This window comes from Phalangium opilio, unplaced genomic scaffold (genome assembly GCF_054372755.1).
Source record: "Phalangium opilio isolate 3A_F unplaced genomic scaffold, DU_Popi_V2 ptg001662l_1, whole genome shotgun sequence".
NCBI lineage: Eukaryota > Metazoa > Arthropoda > Arachnida > Opiliones > Phalangiidae > Phalangium > Phalangium opilio.
Window position 1 is genome coordinate 968,884 of NW_028324260.1, and position 24,168 is coordinate 993,051.

The 24,168-nt window shown below is 38.1% G+C and overlaps 1 protein-coding gene and 1 long non-coding RNA gene across 2 annotated transcripts; one reads left to right on the top strand and one right to left on the bottom strand.

Annotated features, from left to right (window-relative positions):
- Window positions 1-9,532: 9,532 nt before the first annotated feature.
- Window positions 9,533-9,980, bottom strand: LOC149583075 (uncharacterized). The gene is made up of 2 exons (XM_089864099.1): window positions 9,930-9,980; window positions 9,533-9,874 (listed from the first exon to the last, which is right to left on the bottom strand). The coding sequence occupies exons 1-2, from the start codon at window positions 9,978-9,980 to the stop codon at window positions 9,533-9,535; spliced, it is 393 nt and encodes a 130-aa protein (XP_089720225.1).
- A 12,677-nt stretch (window positions 9,981-22,657) lies between these two features.
- LOC149583076 (uncharacterized) lies at window positions 22,658-23,087 on the top strand. Its single transcript, XR_016380579.1, has 2 exons — window positions 22,658-22,721; window positions 22,804-23,087. It is a non-coding gene; the product is annotated as an uncharacterized LOC149583076 (long non-coding RNA).
- Window positions 23,088-24,168: the final 1,081 nt, after the last annotated feature.

The window sequence follows — 24,168 nt, forward strand, 5'->3', positions numbered from 1 at the left end:
TGGCCCTCTCGGGACTGATGAGGTTAAGCCAGGTCCCTTCTGAACCCCTCTCTTAAGGAACATGGGGACGCTACGTGCAATTCAAATCAATCTGCACCATAGTAAGGCGGCTTCCGCGGTACTTTGTAGGAGGTTTGCTATTGAGGGTCTTGATGTGGCCCTCATACAAGAGCCCTCCCCAATCATCGAGATCTAATGCAAGTTCGAGTTCGGAATCTGATACCCATCAAATTAATACAAAACGAGCTGAAATTTTTGCTTGATGTGATTCAGTCAACAGTTAGCCGTTGCGATACCGCTGTGAGTAAGGCTATCGAGGACATCATTATGCCACAGGAAATAACATTTCCAACAACGGAACAAGAAGAAATGGAAATAAAGATTGGGTATGTAGATTTAAAAGGTAATGTTATACATCATGTCCATTAATTTCTCACTTATCTCCTGCCTTAATTATTATTTCTCCCTTATCGAGAACGGAAGTGCAATCATACCTATATTTTCAATCTTACATATTACGTATATCCTATTATTTAGGGGTGCATGATCCCCCTCTATTTTTAATTCCGCCCCCTTGTCCCTCCGCCCCATCACCAACCCCCTCTTGTCCCTCAGCCCCATCAACAACCCCCTCTTGTCCCTCAGCCCCATCAACAACCCCCTCTTTTCCCTCAGCCCCATCACCAACCCCATCACCAACCCCCTCTCATCCCTCCGCCCATCACCAACCCCCTCTTGTCCCTCAGCCTCTGGAACTTCACGTCCGGTCTTTGTCTTAAAATAGTACATGGACTTCCTCACGTCATCGTACACGATTGAAGCGTTCGGGTACCTTGGTAATAATAAATGGTTTTAGGTAAAATACATCGTTCAAGCCGAATTAAGGTGGCGCTTTCAATTATGGCGTTTAAAACTTTTTAGATTCTTAGACAGAAATTTTTGTCGAGATTTTCGTACATTGAACGTTCATTTAGAAATTTTTGTTATTAAAATAGTAACCCCGTGTTGAAACTTTCCATAAAATCCTACAAAAAAACATATACTCACCAAATACGGGAAAAATAAATTCAACCCGGGACTTAACTCTTCTAGAGCACTAACCTCTAGTAATACCTTCGAAATTTCACTCCCCCACCCCCTTTTTTTCTTCTTCTTTTGAAGAACCTCCGATGCTCTTTAGAGCGACAGATCGCATGTTGAAGTCGAAGAAACTATTGCGATAAGGTAGCGAGCCCCCAAACCAAACCCGGGCGTTTAAAATGAAAATAAACTTAAAATTTTAAAACCAAAAACTTGTAAATAATTGCGACTTTCGAGTAAAGACCAATCCTAAAACTTTACAATGGTGCCTTCACGTCGGGAAAGATAATTAAGGACAAATCGATGTGTATGTGAAAAAAAAATTGTTAACCAAAAAAGAACGTAGAGCCAAACAAAACAATCATGGCAAACAACGACCGAGAATTATCGCTTCAAAAGGCCAAACTAGCTAGAAAAACTGCGGAGTTCGTTAACAAAACTAATTAACGCGATAGACGCGCAGGTTAAGGACAAAAGTTTGCAAATACTGGATTTAGAAGACAACCTTGCGCTTCTTGTACAAAAAGAAGATGAACTAAAACAATTGGAATTGGAAGTTAGAACGTATATGGATGACATGGTGGAATTGGAAAAAGACCTCACGGTAGCAGAGAACTACTTAGACCGGATAGTGCTAACCAGATCCAAGGCACACCGCGTTCTTCAAAAATTAATGGGACTTTCGTCACAATCATCCACGCCAGCGTCGCCAAGTGGGTCTATAATTAACCAAAACAACGGAAACGGATACGGACACGTGGCCAAAGCTACAACTAAGCTCCCTACGCTCGCTATATGCAAAAATTCAGCGGGGATATCCAGTGGCGCCGCCAGGATTTTTTTAAAGATAGGCTAAGGAAGATTTGGGGGCCCCTTATAAAATTTCAAGAAAAAATTTGGTTGCACAGCGTCGATAGTATTAAATTAACAACTATTTTTATCATATTATTCACACAGAGAAATTTAATATATTAAAGTTTAGTATTATCAGACAATAGACTTATTATTATATAAACTATAGTTTGCGAAAATAATAAAAACACGGAGTCGGAGAGAGGGGGATTTTCAGTTAAGCCCCCTATGAGGTCACTGTGCACTGTCGATGTGGTGAGGAAAATGGAAATCAGTTTACAAAAGGAGTCTGACCTCGAAGTTTTATGAGACCTTAAGGAACGGGAGAGAAGATTAGGTAAAGAGCGCGAAACAAACAAGATAACCCTAGGGCTGGGCTCATAATTTTAGCCACATCGTAGCGAATAGAAAATTTGAGTGAATAGCCCCTCGATGCGCTACCTTTAAGTGTGATACTAACTTCAATTCATTTACTTCTGTTATAATTGTAATAGTGCTACACAAATAGGAAACTTGAGTGATTACCCCCTCCATGCGCACCCTTTAACAGTGCAAAAATGATTAATCGTAACGCATAATTAAACCCTTAATTTAAGTAAAGAAAATCAGACTGATTGGTCCCTCGATGCGATATCCCTAACTGTGCTAAAATGATTGCCCGTAATCTGTACATCAATAATTTACCTTCTTTTGTAATTGTAATAGCGCGACACAAACAGAAAACTTAAGTGTGTAGCCCCGTAATGCGCAGCCTTTAAAGTGCTAAAACAATTACCAGTAACGCATATCTATACCTAAATTGAAGTACAGAAAATCTGAGTGATTAGTCCCGCGTTTCCCTGATCTAAAAAATAATTACCTGGACCGTAATCCTTACGTTCATAAATTTACTTATGTTCAAATTGTAATATACCATATTAAATATATAAAGATACTATATACTTCCTTTTGCTTTTAAAATTATTCTCGCTTTCTGGAGAAATACACGTAAATTCTGGGATCGTGATAAACATCGCCTTAAGACCATTCAAAAAATATACTATCAGTATAAACTTGCTTTTGCATTTAAAGTTAACCTCGATTTCCTTGAATGTTTAAATAAAGAAGCGGGATTGAATCCTTATTGTCGACGGGTGACAAATTTTAAAGGGAGAGTTTAACACCTTCCATTATATTAAGGCAAGCCAGTAATCGTTTCTTTAGCTTTAGACATATCGAGAAAACGTAAAACACAATTCATAATCACTAACCTCACTTGTACAATTAAGTGCAATGCTTAAACTTACTCTTACAATCCCCATCCATGTAAAAAAAAGAACGAAAAATATCACCTCACCACAATCCTCTCCCATTCACTGTCCCTTCAATGACTAACCAAAAATTTTACACTACAACTACGAGAATAGCAAACTAAGATCCTCATCGTAGATGTACATCATACGATGTTGCTGAAAATCAAAAAGCGAGGTAACTTTTCTGGCTAGTCAAAAACTTTTAAAACAAGTGTGTTAACCCATTTTGTAGAATATTGCAAAAATCCAATGCCAAAAGGTTCAGCCTTATGAAAATTGTCCTGTAGGCCTAGATCAAAATATTGTAATAATAGTATTATGGAAACCTAATTTCGGGGCCCCTCTGAAATTAACGGGTAGGCTGTAGCCTACCCAGCCTACCCCCTAGCGGCGCCACTGGAAATGTCTCAGTAATGGCCGGCAATACCGCAACGTTGAGCCGAAAAACCACGACGGTAAATGTTTGGACCTATCGGATAACGGAATTGGAGGTCCAAACATTCAGCGGTGTCACGTGTTAATTTGACCTTCACAACAATAACCATCATTATCTGCTCAAAACGGCAATCTTTGTACACTCAACACTATGGTTTTAAGTTCCCTTTAGAGATACAGGGTCTGTAGTGTAGCAGCTAATTTCGAATTACAGTAGTTTGTCTCGTGTCGTATCAAAATTCTAGCCTCCTCCAATCAGGACAAATTGGACAAGACGTATATTTTGGGTGAATATCACGGTAACGTTCCTCAAGCGACCGTGCATCAAACATTTACCACAATGCCGACATTGGCAACAACCATCGTGATTTCAGTTGTTTTGTCTTGCATGATCGTGAACGTAGAAGATACTGTAGTCTGTAATGAGAAAAGGACGTCCTAGCACGTTTTCAAACCAATCCCTATGCGGGTGAGAGAAGAAGTTGCACTAAGCCTTTGACTCACCATGAGTGGACTAATTGAAGCCGATCCATTCATTTTGAGAAAAGTACTTATATCTGACGAGACTACGCTTCACAGCATATTTCCCAATAATGGACCCATTACCATCAAATGCGATGGGGGGTTAATTTTTGGGTGGGCATTTTCGGAAACTGAATTATCGGACCCTTCTTTTTCGATGAGAGCATCAGTGGGGACATTTACCTGGACTTTCTACGTCATGACTTAGTGCTTGAAAATTTATTGCAAGACATGGACAGTCGTCTTGAAGAGTGCCTCCACCACAATGGTAGACACATCGAATATTTAAGTTATATATATCAAACAGATTATAGGTTTTAATTTGAGACCTAAGTACTAGAGCTATTAGTAGGACTGTTTTTTTAAACAACTTTTTGCGTTCAGCATATTCCCCAATATCTCTTTTGTACCTTCTCAGCGGTATACAATATCAACCTTAATTCCAAACATTTATTTACAACCTGTATTTGAGTTCTATAATTTAATATAGTGAGTGACGTCATCCATTGGCAGTATTGGGAGATTGTCCACAAAGGAAGGTGTTGGTCTGAACTCATCCACACTGTAAATAGCTATTCAATATCGTTTCTCAGACAGCCGATGCCAACTAATATCATTATGTAGATGTGGAGTTTAAAACGTCCACTATCGTAATTAATTAAATTACTATCCCATATTCTAACTTTTAGCCATTTAAGAGTACAATTCTGCTAGATAAATGTATAATATTGAAACTTTACGATATTTTTAAACATTTCCTTGTCATATGGGCCAATGCTAGGGAGTTGGGACTTGGGAGCACAAATATCCGTATCTTAATGCTGTAGACCCCCATGTTTTTCAACACTTTCCGCTCAGTTTGACGAAAAACATACACCATTCAGTGACACATAAAAATGACATTTTTGAAAGAAGTAATAAGATTGAAGTTTATATTGTTACTTTACTATAATTAATTCCATTTGAAGTCAAATTTACTTGTGTCGAAGTGTAGAAATTTAAAGGAAAAATGTTTAAATTGAAATAATTTGTCACCCACTTTATTTAAATGGAGTAATATTGTCTTAATTATGAGCTTAATTTCTCATTACCTTCAATGATCTATTAGACTTTGACATTATGGTTTAGGTGTGGACCATATTCGCCATTTTGTTCGTGTTCTTTGTATTAGTGTACACCTATCTCACCCGTTACTTGGAGGAAAACAATGGGGAAAGTATACTGGATACATTATTAAACAAGCTTTTTCAGACAATAACTCTGCTTTTCGGTCAAGGTAAATAAAAACCGTTTTTCAAAATTCTTAGTTTATAGAAGATAATTCCTAAATTTTTAGCAAGGGTCACTCTGTACTTTATCTTCCTTTCGGAACTTAATACTGAACAATAAAAACAGAAAACCAAACACCTTGGAACTAGGAAATACATAATTTTCATGAAAGTAGAAGACCGCCTTTTACCCTTGAATTCATTCCCCGGTGTATCCACGGTGCTGGACTGTAAGAGTTTTTGTGAGTCAAAGCTAGCAGACGATTTTTCAGTATACCGTTGATTCTTCCTATGTTAATGACTGAATTTTAGTTTAAAAATGAGTTCAAAAGTGCTAAAACTATTTTTAAAAAGGCTATTTCGATTCGCTTCTTCATGAACAGAAAATAATTTATAAAAAAAGTTTCTCAATTCTACAGGGCCGGTAGGCCCTTGTAGATATGACTTGATACTCTTTTGTAACGTTAAAGCAAAATTCACATGCTTTTACCAATTTTCCTATGGAGATTAACATGGGGTTTTTCGTGATATTTAACCATCTCTAACTGAAAAACTAGAGCGAAGTTACTTTTCGGAATACTCTTAATTTAACAATTAAGTATTCAGGGTGTGCGATCGGCTAGTCTAATCAGAAACAATTAAGTCTAAGTATGTTAATTTTAGTTAATTACAGAAGTACTTGTTTCGACCATCGTGATTGGACATAATAATAATGCTAGAGCTCTTCGAAAACTCAAAATAACCAAGTATCTATAGTGTAGTGGTTATCACGTCCGCTTTACACTTGGAAGGTCCCAGGTTCGAGCCCTGGTAGATACATGACTCGACTATCGTTATTGGACACAATAATAAGCTAGATCTCTTCGAAAATTCAGAATAACCAAGTATTCATTGTGTAGTGGTTATCACGTCCGCTTTACATGCGGAAGGTCCCGGGTTCGAGCCCTGGTAGATACATGTTTTGACCATCGTGATTGGACATAATAATAAGCTAGATCTCTTAGGAATCTCAGTATTACCAGGTATGTGTAGTGTAGTGGTTATCTCGACCGCCTAACACGCGGAAGGTGCAACGTTCGGGCCCTGCTAGATGCATGTTTTGACCATCGTAATTGGACATAATAATAAGCGGTAAAGAAAACATAATTACTCAAAATTTAATTACATTAAGACTGAAGCGACAGATATTATATAAAAACGTCTTGGTTTGGACCAAGGCCGAAAAAACAAACGATATGTGTGAGGTTTATCAATTGACTGAAGTATCAGATATTGAAATTTTTTCTAGTTATTTTTATACACTCAATCCTTAATCAATATTTAATTCAATCAACTGATTTTACTGTTAATCGACCTAGTCCCTCTAAATTAATTGAAAAAATTACATATCTACGCTTTTTCAAGAACAATTACATTTTCCGAAAACATTTTATCATGAAATTAATTATTTTGAAGGGATTTCGTGTCGATGCTCACTAACTTGTGAGCATCTTGACCGACATAGTTTTAATTGTTGCTGGCTTGACAAATTTTCAAGTTTGCACCAAAAGAAGTTTAAATCTGTTTTAAGTTGTTGATAAGACTGTCGTTTAGAGTGAATGTCGTGTACTTAAGACAAAGCAACAAAGTTTATCCTGTGTGGTAAAGGGTAAAGATCACATAAACAGAAATACTTCTCAGACTTGTTATATTCATTTCCCGCGGAAATAATATGGTTAAACACATCATTCATTACTAGTTATGCCAAGAAGGTCACATTTAACTCCGACACCCCCTCCCTTCCTCTATTTTCAAAATATATGGCATTTTATAATCACCAGTGGTTTCAGTGTATGGGTCATCTGAGCCGTCGCAACACACTCAGCCAATATTACCATAGACTGAGTTATGACCAAGAAATTCTTAAGTACGGAAAAGGAAGTTCCAGTGCAACTTTACCATCAAAGAGGCGACAATAGAAATGTAGCATTTCGATATACGAAATTAAATGTATAAATTCGCGCAACACCCTTGTTTGGCATCCACGATCAAATATTTACATTTTCCATTCGAGTTATGCCAAAGTTCGCTTGCTTTTTTTAGACATCCAGTAGAACATTTCAAATATTCAATACTGTATCCTCAACATGATAAATTAATTTCACGATAAAATGTTTTCGGAAAATGTAATTGTTCTTGAAAAAGCGTAGATATGTAATTTTTTCAATTAATTTAGAGGGACTAGGTCGATTAACAGTAAAATCAGTTGATTGAATTAAATATTGATTAAGGATTGAGTATATAAAAATAACTAGAAAAAATTTCAATATCTGATACTTCAGTCAATTGATAAACCTCACACATATCGTTTGTTTTTTCGGCCTTGGTCCAAACCAAGACGTTTTTATATAATTTGTTTTGTTTCGATACTTGCGAAGAGAAACTAGACAATTATACAAGGGATGCATCAGAAGGGTTGAGCTCCCAAATATTTCTATGTATCTTTTACACGATAAACTCCATGACATTAGACGAGGTAAAAGTCACAAAATAATAGAATCCCATACTTTACTAACAAGTGGCAATATAAATACAATTCTAGTTACAAAAAATAATTGTAACAGGAAAGGTTAGTGTGAAATGTTAAAATGAGGTCCTTGTTAAATAAAGAGGGGATTTTAGTTATTACCTTTTACATGAAACTGGAATTTATTTTGATTACTTTGAAGGTAAAGCTTTCTCAAAAAGATAATGAAGATTATTTGTGTAATTGGATGATTGCAAAAGATATATTTACAGCCAACTGTTCTTGTATGGCCGGGCTGGGAGAATCATATTCTCATGTGGATGCAATATTATTTTTAATTGACTTAGGTGTCTCAATTTTGGAAAATCAGTTTTTGACTGACAAATTCATTAAATGACTTGTACCTCATTTAAAATAAGTGTCATCCAAGCGTGCGCGGTGTATTAACGTTTCATCAGCCAAACATCGTAAAAAAGTTGGGAGCGATTAGTTATTGACGATATAGTACCAACCAGGCGGCAAAATAAGCAAATATCGGTTAATCGAGTTAAGGATGTTGAATTAAAGGAATATTCTGAAGTACAAGTGCTTTCTGTATGTCCTAAGAGGAATTAGGGTGGGTTTCTTCTTCCAAAGTTGAAGGTTTCCCTGCTATGTTATGATGTTAAATTAGCCAAAGCCTAGGCCATTTACGTCGTTGCAGTGTTAATTTAAGCCCCGCACTTTTGTACCAGAAAATCTTAACTAAAAAAATATTCTCTAGGACTGTTCACGAGCTCGAGCCAGCTCGGGCTCGTGACGAGCGAGCCGAGTTCGAGCCGAGCCGAGCCGCCACTTATGCGGCTCGATTAATTAACGAGCGAGCTTTTTTATGGTCGAGTCGAGCCGACCCGATAGGCATCGAGCCGAGCCGAGCCGACTCGCGCTCGCGAGCTTGGTCACTGATATAGTGCTTTCCTTTTAGTCTTTATTCTCTCCATCGATAGCGTTCTGTTGTATTATTACATGAAATAAAGCGTGGGGAAAAAATCTTTCGTCTCTAACCTTGAGCATATTTTAAAGAGCGGGTTTTACTGAACCACTACATTCCTAAACATGGGATGGCATTTATAGTCATTCTCAAGTTTGACGTTGATAGTAGCAATTTTTTTAAAGACGTATATTTTAATCGAGCCAGCTCGGCTCGTCTCGATCATATTCGAGCCGAGCCGAGCTAAAGCCGCCGTTTTTTTGGCTCGAACCGAGCCGAGCTTTTAAAAAGCTCGCTCAGCTCGGCTCGTGAACAGTCCTAATATTCTCGATGAAGGGCCTTTACCTGCTGTCTTCTTTTTGAGAGCCCTTAAATTTTAGCGCCATAGTGGTTACGATATAGTATTGGTCCATTTGAGCGCCGCAGAGTTTATTTATTTAATTAATCCTGGGCCGTTCGGGACGGTGGTCCGCTGGCCCGTCATGCAAGGGAAGATACAAAAATAGGGGAGATAGAGATCCATTTCAAAGAGTGTATTTACAGCCTTGGGATGTGGTAGTCCGTTGGGGTTACGGAAAATGCAACAGAAACTCGTGCCGTAGTTTGGTCACTGGAGTCCAGTGGACCCGAACCCTTGCGCCGCGCGATCAGTACTGGAGAGTGCGGTAGCCTCCTCCACCACTAGGGAGTAGGTGGGGGCTAGAAGAAGTCTGGCGATTTCCATTCCTGGGGTGACGTGGTAATGTTTGTCCGTGAGACTGAAGAAGATGACCTTGACTGGACCTCGGTAGTCCGGATCAATGATGCCGCCCCCGATGTGGAGGTCTTGTTCGAGTAGTTCTTGTAGGCCCGTGACAATGCCCACGTAAGTGTCCGGTATGGCGAAAGCTATTTCAGTGGTTATGGCATGGCATGTCTTTCCATCGGAGCTATTGAAACCGTTTCTGAACTATAAAGCGAGATTAATCCATTGGGGTTGCTTTCCGTGGTGGGGGGAACCGCACGTCCCGACAAGCGTTGGAATTTGAGGGTTGGTAGCGCCGCAGAGTCCTCATTAATCTTGTGGCGTTTTACGCGGGAATAATATCACGTAATCAGCCACCAAATATGGAGAGAGGGTTTTTTAGCATGGCTAACTTAATCACGTCCTTGAACGACTGGGCCGTGGTTCTGTAACTGATTATCGTCTGCTTCAAAATTGAGAGAACTTGATGGCACAATTATAAAATGGCAGCGTCTATCTTTAGATTTTTACTATACTTTCTTCAATAGAAATTGAGGCTTCCAATTTGATTAAATAGTACTGAAATTAAGCCAATTAAACTCTCTATAAACGAAAATTAACCTTTTCGGATATTCAGTGTCTGAAAACAGAATGAATAGCAGCCGACGACTATCAGTCCGAAAAGTAATAGGGATACGTTTCTGGCAGCATTGCACCTTTGAAAATGGCGCTAGCTTTCGCCCCGGAGAATGAGCGACCGCCGTAGCAGCGCTGTTATTTCAATATGGACCAGGGCTATTTGGTAATCCAAAAAATGATATTGACAAACTCTTATCTGACCGATTTTTAAAATTACAGTGAGAAGTAAGCAATCGACCATAAATAACAATTTGAATCCTCAAACCCTAATATTATCCCAAGTTCTATGGGAAAATCAACGTTATACTGAAAACTCGTTTGCTAGCTTTGGTTCGCAGAATATTTTTCAGCCCTCCACGGGGGAGAGAACGGGGAATAAATTTATGGGTAAAAGGCTCTCTCTCTCTTATATGAAAACTATGTATAAAGTGACTTGACTTTTAGAGCCCAAGAGATGATTCAAAATTTTAAACGGATTTTAATTTGGTTTCAAGTGATGTTATTTGGCACGAAATTGGAATTTTTGTGATTTTCCAGCTTTAAAATTTCTCTTATTTGTTTCTTATGAAGTTAAAAATCGACATCTTTGACCTTGGATATAAAGGATGTGACCCTTGATTTGAAATTTATCTTTCATGTAATTTAAAGACGAATTGTAATGTGAAATATGAACTAGGCGAAATAATTTATGAACGCCATATTTATAATTTAATTTTCCTTTCGTTCATATTCGGTGTCATTCAATAAAATTAAGTTTGGATTCGGAATATTGCTCTTCAGTTGGATACTCGGAATGTACTTGATGTTAACATTTTTCGAAAATCTTCTTTTATCCAAAGTGACCATTCCCCCGGATATTAAAAGAATCGAAACTTTAGAAGACGTCTACTTTTGTAAACAATTACACTTGGTGTCACTAGATATGGGAAAGGTTCGCTACAATTTCGAGGTAGGTGTATAGGCCTCATATATTAGTTTTGTTTATATATATATATATATGATAATGTTCTTGACTTGAACAGAGAACAGATGACCACATGATGAGGGAAATATACATAAGAATTACCTTTATGAAATCATTGGATTTAATATATGAACACGAACAAGTTTTAGAAGAATGCCACCAAGGACGTTCAGCTCTTCTAACACCCGATATCATGACGAAAGAGCAAATTCCGATATTTATTGAAGAGCTACCGTTTTCCTTTTACGCCTCTGAAAATCCATTTCTTTCCTTCTTCAGGGCGGTTCCATACTCCATACAGAAAAGGATGTGATAAACGATTGTCCGATTTAATCATAACTTTGTAAGAAACCTTTTAGACAATTCAAATGTCAAACATAACTTTTTTAATCTTGCAATGAGGGATTCGTTTCCATTCTAAAAATTTAATCAAATGCGCTCACTTTTACAAACCAATTTTATTAAAAATACAAGCACGTCAACCATAATATTCGCTTGAGCCACCTGATAAGAATGAACTACTGTTTCACATAAATGAGCGCTCTGTAAAGCATGAGAGCGTGCCCGAGCTCACGGATCCCTATGAAATACACAGAGGTATACCCTTAAAGGGAGGGTGAAGTAGAAAATCAAGTGATTTTATATCGATTTTTCTGCTAATTATAAGACCAGTCTGCATAGTCAAACAGTCGAAACGCTTACGAATGATTTCAAAATTCAAATTAGGTTCAGATTTTAAGGATAATTTTAATGAAGGACCTCAGACCAATCGCGTAACGTCCTGCCTTTTTATTTACAAAATTCTCGTGGCACGCGCCATGTCTCGCACCACGATTGTCACGTCGCGCGCAAATTTTATCAAATCTCGTGATAAATTTCATTCGACACGGAACGTTCCACGAGAATTTTGTTAATAAAAAGGCAAGGCGTTACGCGATTGGTCGGAGGTCCTTCTTTAAAATTATCCTTAAAATCTGAACCTAATTTAAATTATAAAATCATTCGGAAGTATTTCCTGAATGTTTCACTATGCAGACTGGTCTTGTAATTAGTAGAAGAATTGACAAAAAATCACTTGATTTTCTACTTCACCCTCCCTTTAAGGGTTTTTAGACCCTTCTACGTAAGACTTGACACCCGTATGGTTAAAAGAAAGGCCGTTGCTATATGTGACCGGGTTGCGGGCAGAAATAGCATAAAGGGTGCTAAATTCGCCCGGGTTCCGGGCAGAAATAGCGGCCGACTAATGCGAGGCTAAAAGTGCCCGGGTCCCGGGCAGAAATAGCCGGCCCACAGTGGACTGTCTATTTCTGCCCGGGTTTACCGCAACGGGGAACCCGGGCAAAAATAGCCGAAAGATAAATTTATGGCTAGTTGTGCCTGGGTATTTTGCTCATTATCAACCTGGGCAGAAATAGCGAGTCCACAGTGGACTGTCTATTTCTGCCCGGGTTTATATAATGTGACGAATACCCAGGAAGAATCGTTACGTTGTTTTTATAATGTGAAAAATACCATGAGAAGAACTTGTAGGAAACGTGTTTTTAGCGGACGTATCCATCGTGTTCGGTTGTTATGATGTCCTGACGGCTATAAACGCCGGGTTCCTTTGTTGGTAGTGTATAGCGATAACATACATACCTATACCATAGAAAATAAAATATAAAGAAATTGAAACTGAAGAGGCGGGCTAGGTCCATTTCCGGAAGTAGGCTTACGTTGTAACTGGAGACGGAAGTGAATCTTCCTTCTAGCCTTTCCATGTACAAACTAGGTAGCCTCAACGACGGCTTGCACAGTGGAAGGAAGGGGCTTCCATTCCCTTACATTATTTTCTATGCCTTACAGTAACCATATTGGACTTTGTCTAATCTCGCAAAGTCTTTCGAAAACCACGGAGTGTTCAATATCAGGATTTGAAACCAAAGAAATAGGATGTCTTGCAAAAATCATATGCCATGAAAAAACTAACACAAATTATGCCAAAACGTAGCGTCTCTGAAAGAGCATTTATTCACTCAAATTCTTAAAGGCACCAAAATTTAGAAAATAATTGGTGGTTATATAGAAATTATAAACACATTGTAGACAACAACGGTAGGAATTTGTCAGCCATTACTGTACTGTTTATGACAAACTGAATAAAGGGTAGGGCATAGGGAAATGAGCAAAATATAAGGGGAATCTCATAGAATATAAAAACGATGGTAAACAGGAATAAGAATTTACATTTCAAGAAAAAATACAATGAACGTTATTAGCTTATTCTGGTTTTTTTCACTTTTTATCGATACAAACAACCTAATTAAATTATAGAATTGTCAAGGAATGTTATAGTTTAGGTTGAAAAATATACCTAAAGAGAAATACGTAAACTCTCCATTTTATTACTCATTTTCAAAGGTAAGCCTTTCAAGTACCTTCTCTGTGCACTTGTACTCGCACCTCCATTCATAACCCTTTGGTTTTAATTTTAGGCATGCCTCGTGATACCATTCATGGCAAACGTCGCAACAATACATTTTTTTCCCATCGTCGGGTTTGCGACAATAGCAGTAAACTAATTCATACACTCCTTGGTGAAGAATGGTTACGGATAAATTATTTACCGTAATGTAGGGAAATGGCGTTAGCTTGTTTTCTCGAAGGCAATTGTGAAAATGTTTTCGCATTATGTTACCTTCCATGTTGTATGTATAAGCGCCTGGGTTAAGGTTCAGGCATGCGTTGACGGCGTTTGCCACTGCCCTCTCGGACTGCTGTGTCACTTTCATGCACTTTAAAGCAATTTTTTCTATGGTAGAATTTTTGAATTGGGCACTCAAAAGGGAAATAACTTCTTTGATGTGTCGTATACCATTTAACGAGTCGTAGAGCGACATTTCAGCTAAACCATTGCTGAAATATCCAGACACGCAAAGGTAGTGTTCATATATTCCATAGATCTGGACCATATATCCCTCCTCGGCCACAGTATTGACGATGAAAGGAACGTTTGTTTTAAAAAATCTGTGAAGTGAGATCAAGTCCGTTGTGACATTTAAATGCTGGTTTTTAAGAATTTCCTGGGCAGCGTCCACAATATCACCAGACATGTCTTCATGGCTCAAAAGATTTTTCTCGTGAGTTTTGCTTAATTGAAATGAGTTTTTCATCCATATTTGGTCTTTAGGATACTGAATATTTGCAAGGTAAGACACTGGTTCTCGGGCTACTATGATTTCCGTTCTAGGCATACGATTTTGGAGTCGTGTTCTTGGACTTTTCAGTTGTTCCTTCCTTCCCTTTACTTTGTTAAGTCCAATAACTGTTTGGTGTATTCCTTTGGGTCGTCCTCTTGGTTTCAGTTTCAAGGGTTCTTTAATAAGATCAATAATGTCTTGCAGACTTGATTTAGTTTCTTCGGGTGCTGGCTTTATATCCCGAAGTAAGCAATCCTCATCTTGTATCGATCTTGGTTCCTTAATTTGTTTGGAATTGGGATTATCTTCATCCATGGCACTTTCATTCATTTCACCTTCATTCGAATCGAGTTCATCCAGGTCACCTTCATTCGAATCGACTTTATCCAGGTCACCTTCATTCGAATCGACTTTATCCAGGTCACCGTCACTCGGATCCATTTTATCGTCTTGCGAATCACCTTCATCCAAGTCACCTTCATTCGAATCGACTTTATCCAGGTCACCTTCACTCGGATCCATTTTATCGTCTTGCGAATCACCTTCATCTAAGTCATCTTCGTTCATTCCACTTTCAGTCTTTATACTGTGGTTCATACGAGCTTTGTCTATGGAGTTTGTATCATCTACTTCATCTTTATCGAAATTTTTGCAGCGTTTCTTCTCTTGCTGTAGGTTTTTACCGTCGCCAATGTTTTCATCTCCCTCCTGACTATCTTTTTCTCTACTAACATCTTCGTCTCCCTCCTGACTATCTTTTTCTCTACTAACATCTTCAGTTTCGGTTACCAACTCTCCATCGTAAATTTTTCCACGGATTACAATTCCAATATCTTCTTGCTCTGCCCAAGCTGTAGTTAGGATGTCAATAATGTTTGACCTTTTTCTGAAAGGTTTTCTCGCCACACGCGGAAGCAACGTCTAGGAGCCGTTTTGCTCTAGGAGCTAAAGAGGCGAATTTTTGTTGGCATGTACGACTTTTTGAACTTCGTACAGTTACGTTTTGGGTCACAGCATTTTCGGTTGCCAAACCTTGAACCCATTTTTGCTTGCTTAATCTAGGGGAGAGCATATCTATTTGAAATGGAATTTTTTTTTTGGTGCTTTCGAACGCAAAAAATGTGGATGCACGGAATGCCTAGCATTTTATAAGAAGAGCAGGAGCAAGTATGTCCGTTACTTATTGCATTAGATCGATTTTTGTGAGTGACTAAAAAATTCATGGAGTTGTCTATTGGCTCGCACTTTGAATCCTCCGACATTCCATTTTTCATATTATTTATTATTTAATCAGCAAAATTCGGCACACAAGCCTGTCGAATTAGCTCGGCTGCTTGTGCTAAACCAGCGTCTTTTAAAACGGGATGAAATACTTTTTTCGTCAACGAGGTGAACTTTGCCTGAACGTGCAATAAGTTTATATAGGAACATAGCCCTTTCATGTCATCGTAAAATTGGTCGAGGGAGTTATTTCTTTTACTCACTGCCGCTTTAATCTTTTGGTTTAAAGATTCTAACCTGTTGTTTGTGGTATCACCCAAGTTGAAATGCTGCCTACGATAGCACATGACCCATTTATCTTTAATGTTCAACCAGTTTTCTTGGAAATATTTTAGGAATTCTCTGCTTAATTCCTCATCCTTAAACATTGAATCTACATTTTCTTGAAACTCAGATTCTGTAAACGAATAGGCGATACTTTGAACCCACTTTTTCGCCTTTCTATCTGCGGACGTAGCCATTTTCAGAGAATGAATTTTGGTTTTTATGGCCTTAAGGACGTGGAACAGACATATTTCAACCGTTACGCGAGGAAATACTTTTTCGATAACATTTATCTCGGTGAAGTCTTTGTCAACCATAAATGTCTCGATTTTATCGGTATTCGGGTTATTGTTTTTAAAAGCAGAGAAAAGCTTATGGATGACATCTTTGGTTTCACATTTCACAAGACATAGTGCCACAATCTCGCTGAGATTGTTCCCATCAACGTTCATTATTATGTATAGCGGCATTCGACAAAAGTTCAAACAATAAGTCGCGTCGCAAAGCACATGCTCGGGGTACTTTTGAAAAGATTCACGCATAAGTCCAGTTTGCCAATACGCGAACGTCAATTCGAAGGTTTGTTCGTCGTATTCAACGTCTACCACCTACAACAGAAGTTGGGAAAACAAAATAAGCTCTTTGAGTCAAAAAGATCATACCCAGAGGAATTCACGCACTCCTTTCATTTAAGAGTGGCAAGGAGATTAAAAAGTCATAGGTAGTAATCTCGGAGTCAAATTCATATCACGCGGGCTATTACATTCGCGTTTACAGACGCCTTACGTCACAAACACTTCTCCTTTCGCCAAAAAAATCAAATTCGGGGTGGGAGGCCTCTCATTGATGTGGTGTTGCGGTCGCTAATTTGTTATAGGTTTTTCATATACAATGCAAGCATGGATTAAGTAACCTCAGTGTGCTGAAATGCTGTAAAGTTATCCGTTTTTTGGGCTGCTCCAACCAGAGAGAATTAAGATAGGGAGTGGAAGTTCCTGCCTTTGGTACTGCAAAACACAGTGTAGCTCAAACGAGGGGGCGCGTCTCGAATAACCGACCCGGGGTAACATCCTGTCTCATGACAACCCTCTTATTTTATTGGGGGGAAGATATTCTCTCTGATGGCTACCGGAACTCAACCCGGCCTCTTATTGCTACATCTTTCCCCTAGTTTCCGCTCCATTTCTTAATTCTCTCTGCTTCAACTGCTCCAAGAGCAATGGAAAATACATTGCGTCAATGGGTTCCGGGAGCAAAGGGAGGAAGTCGGAGCAATCCAAAGAAAAACGGCATAAGTTTCTTCCCCCTTCAATATTTTATCCCCGTGTATTGGTAGCTACAAGCTTCCGGTGTAGACAATTTTTGTCACCAGGGTGCGATTCGAACAATTATTTTTCCAGAGAGAGTAAAGCCCCGTTTTCATGAGAGCGATAGCGAGAAAAAACAGAGCAATAACTATAGGATTGCAAGCTAGCTTGACCATTCATGTTATTCTTAAGAAACCCTACGCTCCTGTAGTTTTTGCTCTGTTTTTTCTCGCTTTCGCTCTCATGAAACGGGGCTTTATCCCTGAAAGGTTGTTTAATCCATGATGCAACCTTCGTTTATCATAAATACACGTCAACTTTGACAATATAAAAAAAAATACAAATTTAACGGAAAGGTTTTGGCAAGTTTTGTTGTTATTTTTGCAATTTAAATCGATAAAAAATTGGTTTTCAGAAACTATCAATCTCCCTTTAAAAGCTTTACCTCCGAGGGGTTGATAAAAATTGGTTTTCAGAAACTATCAATCTCCCTTTAAAAGCTTTACCTCCGAGGGGTCGGACATATGGCGTTTTTGAAATTTGAGAGAGATCTTGGGATTTTAAAGAAGTTTTTAGGAGGGATTTAAAGATTTCCATGCTAATTTCCCATAGAACATGTTTAGAGATTTTGGGATTTCGTCGAAAGTGTACTGGATTTTGGCTAATGTCCGACCCCTCGTTTACCTCCTAGTTACGTGCAAAAAACGTCTTAGCAAAGTGTAAAGTGTAAGGTGAAGCTTTCCATGCAGTATATTCATATATGTTAAAACACATTAAATATGCTATAATACGTACCATGTTGGGATCATTTTCTTTGTCCCTGTTTAGTTTTTCCAGAAGCTTTTGCGCGGAATTCTTCCCTTGATCACTTTTGTTCTTCAACATTTTAGCTTTAAAGTTATGCAGTGACTTTGGGAAGTCTATTTTGTCTTCTGTCTCTATGACTTTGAGCAAAACTTTTTTATTGTCCGCTCCTAGACTCACTAATTCTGAAAAATACGTTTTAGATTCTTCATCCATGCAACGAAAGGCTCGATTTTGCGGATATTTTTGGTACATTGATGAATCAGTCCGGTGATTGTGTTCTAAATTCATGGAATGTATGTACAATTTGTCGAACCTTGTGCTAACAGAATATGACACGAATGCTGAGCACTCGTCTTTAAAGGTTGAAGATAAGCGTTTTCCTTCAGATTTGGAATCGTAGGATCCATAATGAACGCAAGCGTACTTCACTTTCGCGTATTTCAATTTATCCGGTAAAGGTTTTTTGCGGTACTTTCTTTTGTTCTCCGACTGAACTGTTGTCGAATGTGGAGCTTTGGAGAGTATAGGAGAAAAATTTTTGTGGCAGTATTCACGATGATTTATCCAAAGAGACTCAAAATCGTCAAATTGCATATTAATTTGCAACGTCATTTTGACGTTTAATCACGCCAAACTTTACGGAAAAACGTGTATTTCCTCAGAGTCAGAGTCACGAGTCGACTACTACCAATTTCAAAAATCACTATATGGGCTGGTTTCTACATTATTGGCTTTCACGTATACAAGAATAGGCAAAGTAACACTTTCGTGCTATTTTAGAAATTGTAAATAGGGTCACAGACAGGGTCTAGTACGGGGTTGGTGTTTTTAAAACTTAACTTCAATGTTTCCAGGCAGGGAGAAATGAGTTGGATGACTCACTTTAGCAAAGCGACCATCCGAATTTTTTCTTATCTTGCCCATAAAAATAGCGTGAGAAATCAGTGCACTATATATCGAGGGGCCATTCACTCAGTGTAATAATATAATAAATAAAGGCTTTTTATTCGGACATCCCCCTCAGTTGTGCCTTTGACTGTACTAAAGGGATTACGCGTAATTTATGAAAGTACTGCCCTTGACAGGGCTAAAATGATTCGTAATCGGTGTACTGCTAGTCTGAGAGTGATTAGCCATCGACTATATTAAATATCTACCTTCATGTAGTGCTTAACCTCTCTTACAGCCCCAGAGCAACAAAAATCACTCTGGTGATTTCACAATTTTCCCACGCTTTTGGTTTTTCAAAGTTAAAGTGAAACATTTGGAAAAGTGAAAAACCTAAAATTAGAAACCAGTATGGCTAACCCATTGATATTGGTCATTACCTGACCAAATTAGTTAAAGGTGGAATTCATAAACGTCGGACGCAACGTAATTTAGTACAGGCAAAGGCAGGGCGTCGTGCGCAAAAGGCGGAAATTTGCGCACGACGCCCTGCCTTTGCCTGTACTAAATTGCGTTGCGTCCGACGTTTAAGAATTCCACCTTTAAATCAACTCAAAACTTGAATGCTCCGAATATACATTTTCAAAATGGAAAGTTATTTTTCCTAAAGTTAATTTAACCTTATCTATCAGAAATTAATATTTCAACCAGACCGCATCGCATTTCGGAAATGTTTTTTGCAAACTTTAGTAAATACGATGAAGATGTTTAATAATACATGGCGTTATAGCTTAAGAACCGAATCAAAGAAAAACCAAATCTTACACACTTTTCATGTGCTTTAAAGTATTTCTCCTTTATCTTTTTCTGCCAATTTTAGAGTTAATGCCTATCCCAGTGACGATGAAGTCATGGAGAGGTATTACACTGGACGTGTCTGTGTGTGTGTCTGTCTGTGACCGCGTTCGCAGTTGGCAAATCGGAGCAAACGTGTTCGCAATTTCCGGAAAGCGTTCGCAGTTCACAGAAATTTGGAGAATTCTATTCCACGGTACTCATTGGCTTCCAACTGCACCATCGTGTGTTCTTTGCCAATCCAAGATTGACGCTAGTCTGTACTTACTAGCTTTTAACACCACCATCTACTGGTCTTCCATCTATTCCACATTGACCCCAATCTGTATCATTGGCTTCTACTCCATTATCATCGTTCAGGTTAATATTTACGCGCCGATCTTCTAGGGGTTAGGAGAAACGTCTAGCCTCCCAATGGTCTCTGAAAGAGCATTTATTCACTCAAATTCTTAAAGGCACCAAAATTTAAAAAATAATTGGTGGTTTCTGTTTATGACAAACTGAATAAAGGGTTGGGCATAGGGAAATGAGCAAAATATAAGGGGAATCTCATAAAAGGATATTCGAAGTCTTTCGAAAAATCACGGAGCAGTTAGGATTTGAAATCAAAAATATATTGTATCGAAGTTAACGTAATGTTAATCTCTATGTGATTTACCATTAATGCTTAAGACTGTAGATTCAATATCGGGGAAGCTAGAAAGTTGATAAAACAGTAAAGGTAAAGATGTCGATAAAACTTTAATTTCGAAAAGGGAGTATCGCGTGGTTCTGTCATTTCACAGGTAAAAGTGGCAATTTATAAAGTGTGCACTTTAATATAGTATAGCTTTAGCGCCTTGTTGGGTGCAGTATAACATGATAACATTAGCACATTGGAAACTACTCGGAGTACCGCGGAATTATTTACGCACTTGTTCTATTCAGAATATCCTGCAAAGATATCATAATATAAGAGTCAAGGGATTAAAGTATTGTGTTCGATATCAGCAATAACTTTAGCTGTTGAAATCTGAGCGGATTGGACTATAGTGAAGCTATACAAGTTGCGGAACCAAAATAGGACCTCTACGAGTCGAGACCAACGTCTCGAAAGACCCTACTACTCTTTCTTTATCTATGAAATGCATTGTGTATACTTTATACGCGTAACGCAATCTTCATTACTCGTCCTATATAAACTTTGTTTACAAACATTACGGTTAAGAGAGGTTTTTCTTAAATATACTAAAAGGGGATGAATATACATATAATTCATATTAATTATTTTAATCGTCAGTAATTAACAAAAATAATATTAGCTAATTTTATTGACGTTTCTAGACTAGCTTAAGCCCCTTTCCGAAGTTTTGGAGATCTAGGGTATATAAGACGATCGATTCCATTATATTAATAAGAAAAAGCGCAATTGCGTGAAACTTTGGTGGAGGCCCCGCCATTGGGAGGCTAGACGTTTCTCCTAACCCCTAGAAGATCGGCGCATAAATATTAACCTCAACGATGATAATGGAGTAGAAGCCAATGATACAGATTGGGGTCAATGTGGAATAGATGGAAGACCAGTAGATGGTGGTGTTAAAAGCCAGTAAGTACAAACTAGCGTCAATCTGGGATTGGCAAAGAACACACGATGGTGCAGTTGGAAGCCAATGAGTACCATGGAATAGAATTCTCCAAATTTCTGTGAACTGCGAACGCTTTCCGGAAATTGCGAACACGTTTGCTCCGATTTGCCAACTGCGAACGCGGTCACAGACAGACACACACACACAGACACATCCAGTGTAATACCTCTCCATGACTTCATCGTCACTGGGATAGGCATTAACTCTAAAATTGGCAGAAAAAGATAAAGGAGAAATACTGTAAAGCACATGAAAAGTGTGTAAGATTTGGTTTTTCTTTGATTCGGTTCTTAAGCTATAACGCCATGTATTATTAAACATCTTCATCGTATTTAATAATGTTTGCAAAAAACATTTCCGAAATGCGATGCGGTCTGGTTGAAATATTAATTTCTGATAGATAAGGTTAAATTAACTTTAGGAAAAATAACTTTCCATTTTGAAAATGTATATTCGGAGCAGTCAAGTTTTGAGTTGATTTAAAGGTGGAATTCATAAACGTCGGATGCAACGCAATTTAGTACAGGCAAAGGCAGGGCGTCGTGCGCAAATTTCCGCCTTTTGCGCACGACGCCCTGCCTTCGCCTGTACTAAATTACATTGCGTCCGACGTTTATGAATTCCACCTTTAACTAATTTGGTCAGGTAATGACCAAAATCAATGGGTTAGCCATACTGGTTTCTAATTTTAGGTTTTTCACTTTTCCAATTGTTTCACTCTTCCATTAAATGTTTCACTTTAACTTTGAAAAACCAAAAGCGTGGGAAAATTGTGAAATCACCAGAGTGATTTTTGTTGCTCTGGGGCTGTAAGAGAGGTTAAGCACTACATGAAGGTAGATATTTAATATAGTCGATGGCTAATCACTCTCAGACTAGCAGTACACCGATTACGAATCATTTTAGCCCTGTCAAGGGCAGTACTTTCATAAATTACGCGTAATCCCTTTAGTACAGTCAAAGGCACAACTGAGGGGGATGTCCGAATAAAAAGCCTTTATTTATTATATTATTACACTGAGTGAATGGCCCCTCGATATATAGTGCACTGATTTCTCACGCTATTTTTATGGGCAAGATAAGAAAAAATTCGGAAGGTCGCTTTGCTAAAGTGAGTCATCCAAATCATTTCTCCCTGCCTGGAAACATTGAAGTTAAGTTTTAACAAGTTGGGAAAACCAAAATATTACCTCTCCGAGTCAAGAGGTCTACTACTACAAAGTTATTTACCTAGATATGGAATTATTTCTCTTTTTTGAAGTAAAAATTTTCGAAATATTGAAGCAGTATTCCAAGCATAAAGAATATACAGTAAAGCAGACGACATTTTACATCCAATAAGGATAAATCTTGGACCCATGGAAATCAGTTAATGGCAAAAAGAACAGGAAATGAAGTCTACGCTTCAGCTGTTTACCCTATATTCTGATAGCTACATTCACAACTGGTTAGCAGTGTAAACACTATCGTCTCGTCTCACCTAAACAATATTCTTAGTTTGCCAACATGAGTGTTAACGTTAAATAATTAACTTATGATAATACCAAAGCTAAATTGTAGCTAGACGCACTGATAGTCAATGCGCACCATAAAGAGAATAAAAACTCTGTAGCTTAGCCCTACTAATCTAATTGCCAACATGATCTTTTCTTCTATTATAAAATCTTAACCTGATTATTTAAGAGTGTATTTAACTTTCGGCTCACTCTGAACCGTTCATGTCTCTTCATTTCAGACACGAAAATCAAAACCCAAAGTTTACATCACCTCAGGCCTCAATTATTTACTCTATATTTCACTAAGCTTATTGCAAATAGTACTAGATATACCCGCCGGAGTCTAGTTCTTAGCTTTCTTCATAAAATTACTAAACCAAGGATTATTCTATATACAGATGTAGTATAGCTTTAGTAATTTATAAACAGCCATTTCAAATAATAATATTAGTAAAACTCTTTGGAATATTAAAATGAAACAGAGCTTTAAAGCTACAAAAGCACTAAATGCATCATAATTACGAAAAATATTTCATCATATTCACTTTATATTAAGGATAAAGGGAATATTATGGTTCTGTAGGATTTCTTTACACATCAAAACAAAACGAACTTCTAACGCAGCGCACTGCGGCACTAGTGTAATAACGGACGGACACACACAGACAATAACATAGACTGCTTTTTAACTCTTTCCGTATTAATTTTGAATTGAGAAACAAGATTATCTTAAATATTAAAATAAATATAATTAATATTTAATATTTTCTTCGTTAGTTATTCGCCTTATTGAACGTTACATCGTTTTAAAAAAGAACAATTAAACATTCTTGAGAGACCTGACTAATATTGGCGTTTGAAATGAAGCATACGCCCGTTGCGTCGCCTTACTCAAATAGGTAGTATATAAGGGTTTCGAATCGCAGCTATGGATAAGAACATCGCAATTGCGTGAACCTTGGCGGAAGACCCCGTCAATGGAAGGCTAGACGTTTCTCGTAACCCTAGCCGATCGCCGCGTATGTCTTAACCTTAAGGATGATGGTGGTGTTAGAAGCCAGGTGTGCAGACTGGTGTCCATGTGGGATGGACAAAGAATTGAAGATGGTGGTGTTTAGAAGCCAGTAAGTACAGACTGGTGTCCATGTGGGATGGACAAAGAATAGAAGATGGTGGTGTTTAGAAGCCAGTAAGTACAGACTGGTGTCCAT

What these genes read in the sequence shown, in the direction of transcription:
- LOC149583075 (XM_089864099.1), bottom strand. Translation starts at nt 9,980, where the DNA reads ATGAGGACTCTGCGGCGCTACCAACCCTCAAATTCCAACGCTTGTCGG. An exon ending in ATTCCAACGCTTGTCGGGAC is followed by an intron (nt 9,875 to 9,929) that starts GTGCGGTTCCCC and finishes CTCGCTTTATAG; the next exon opens with TTCAGAAACGGTTTCAATAG.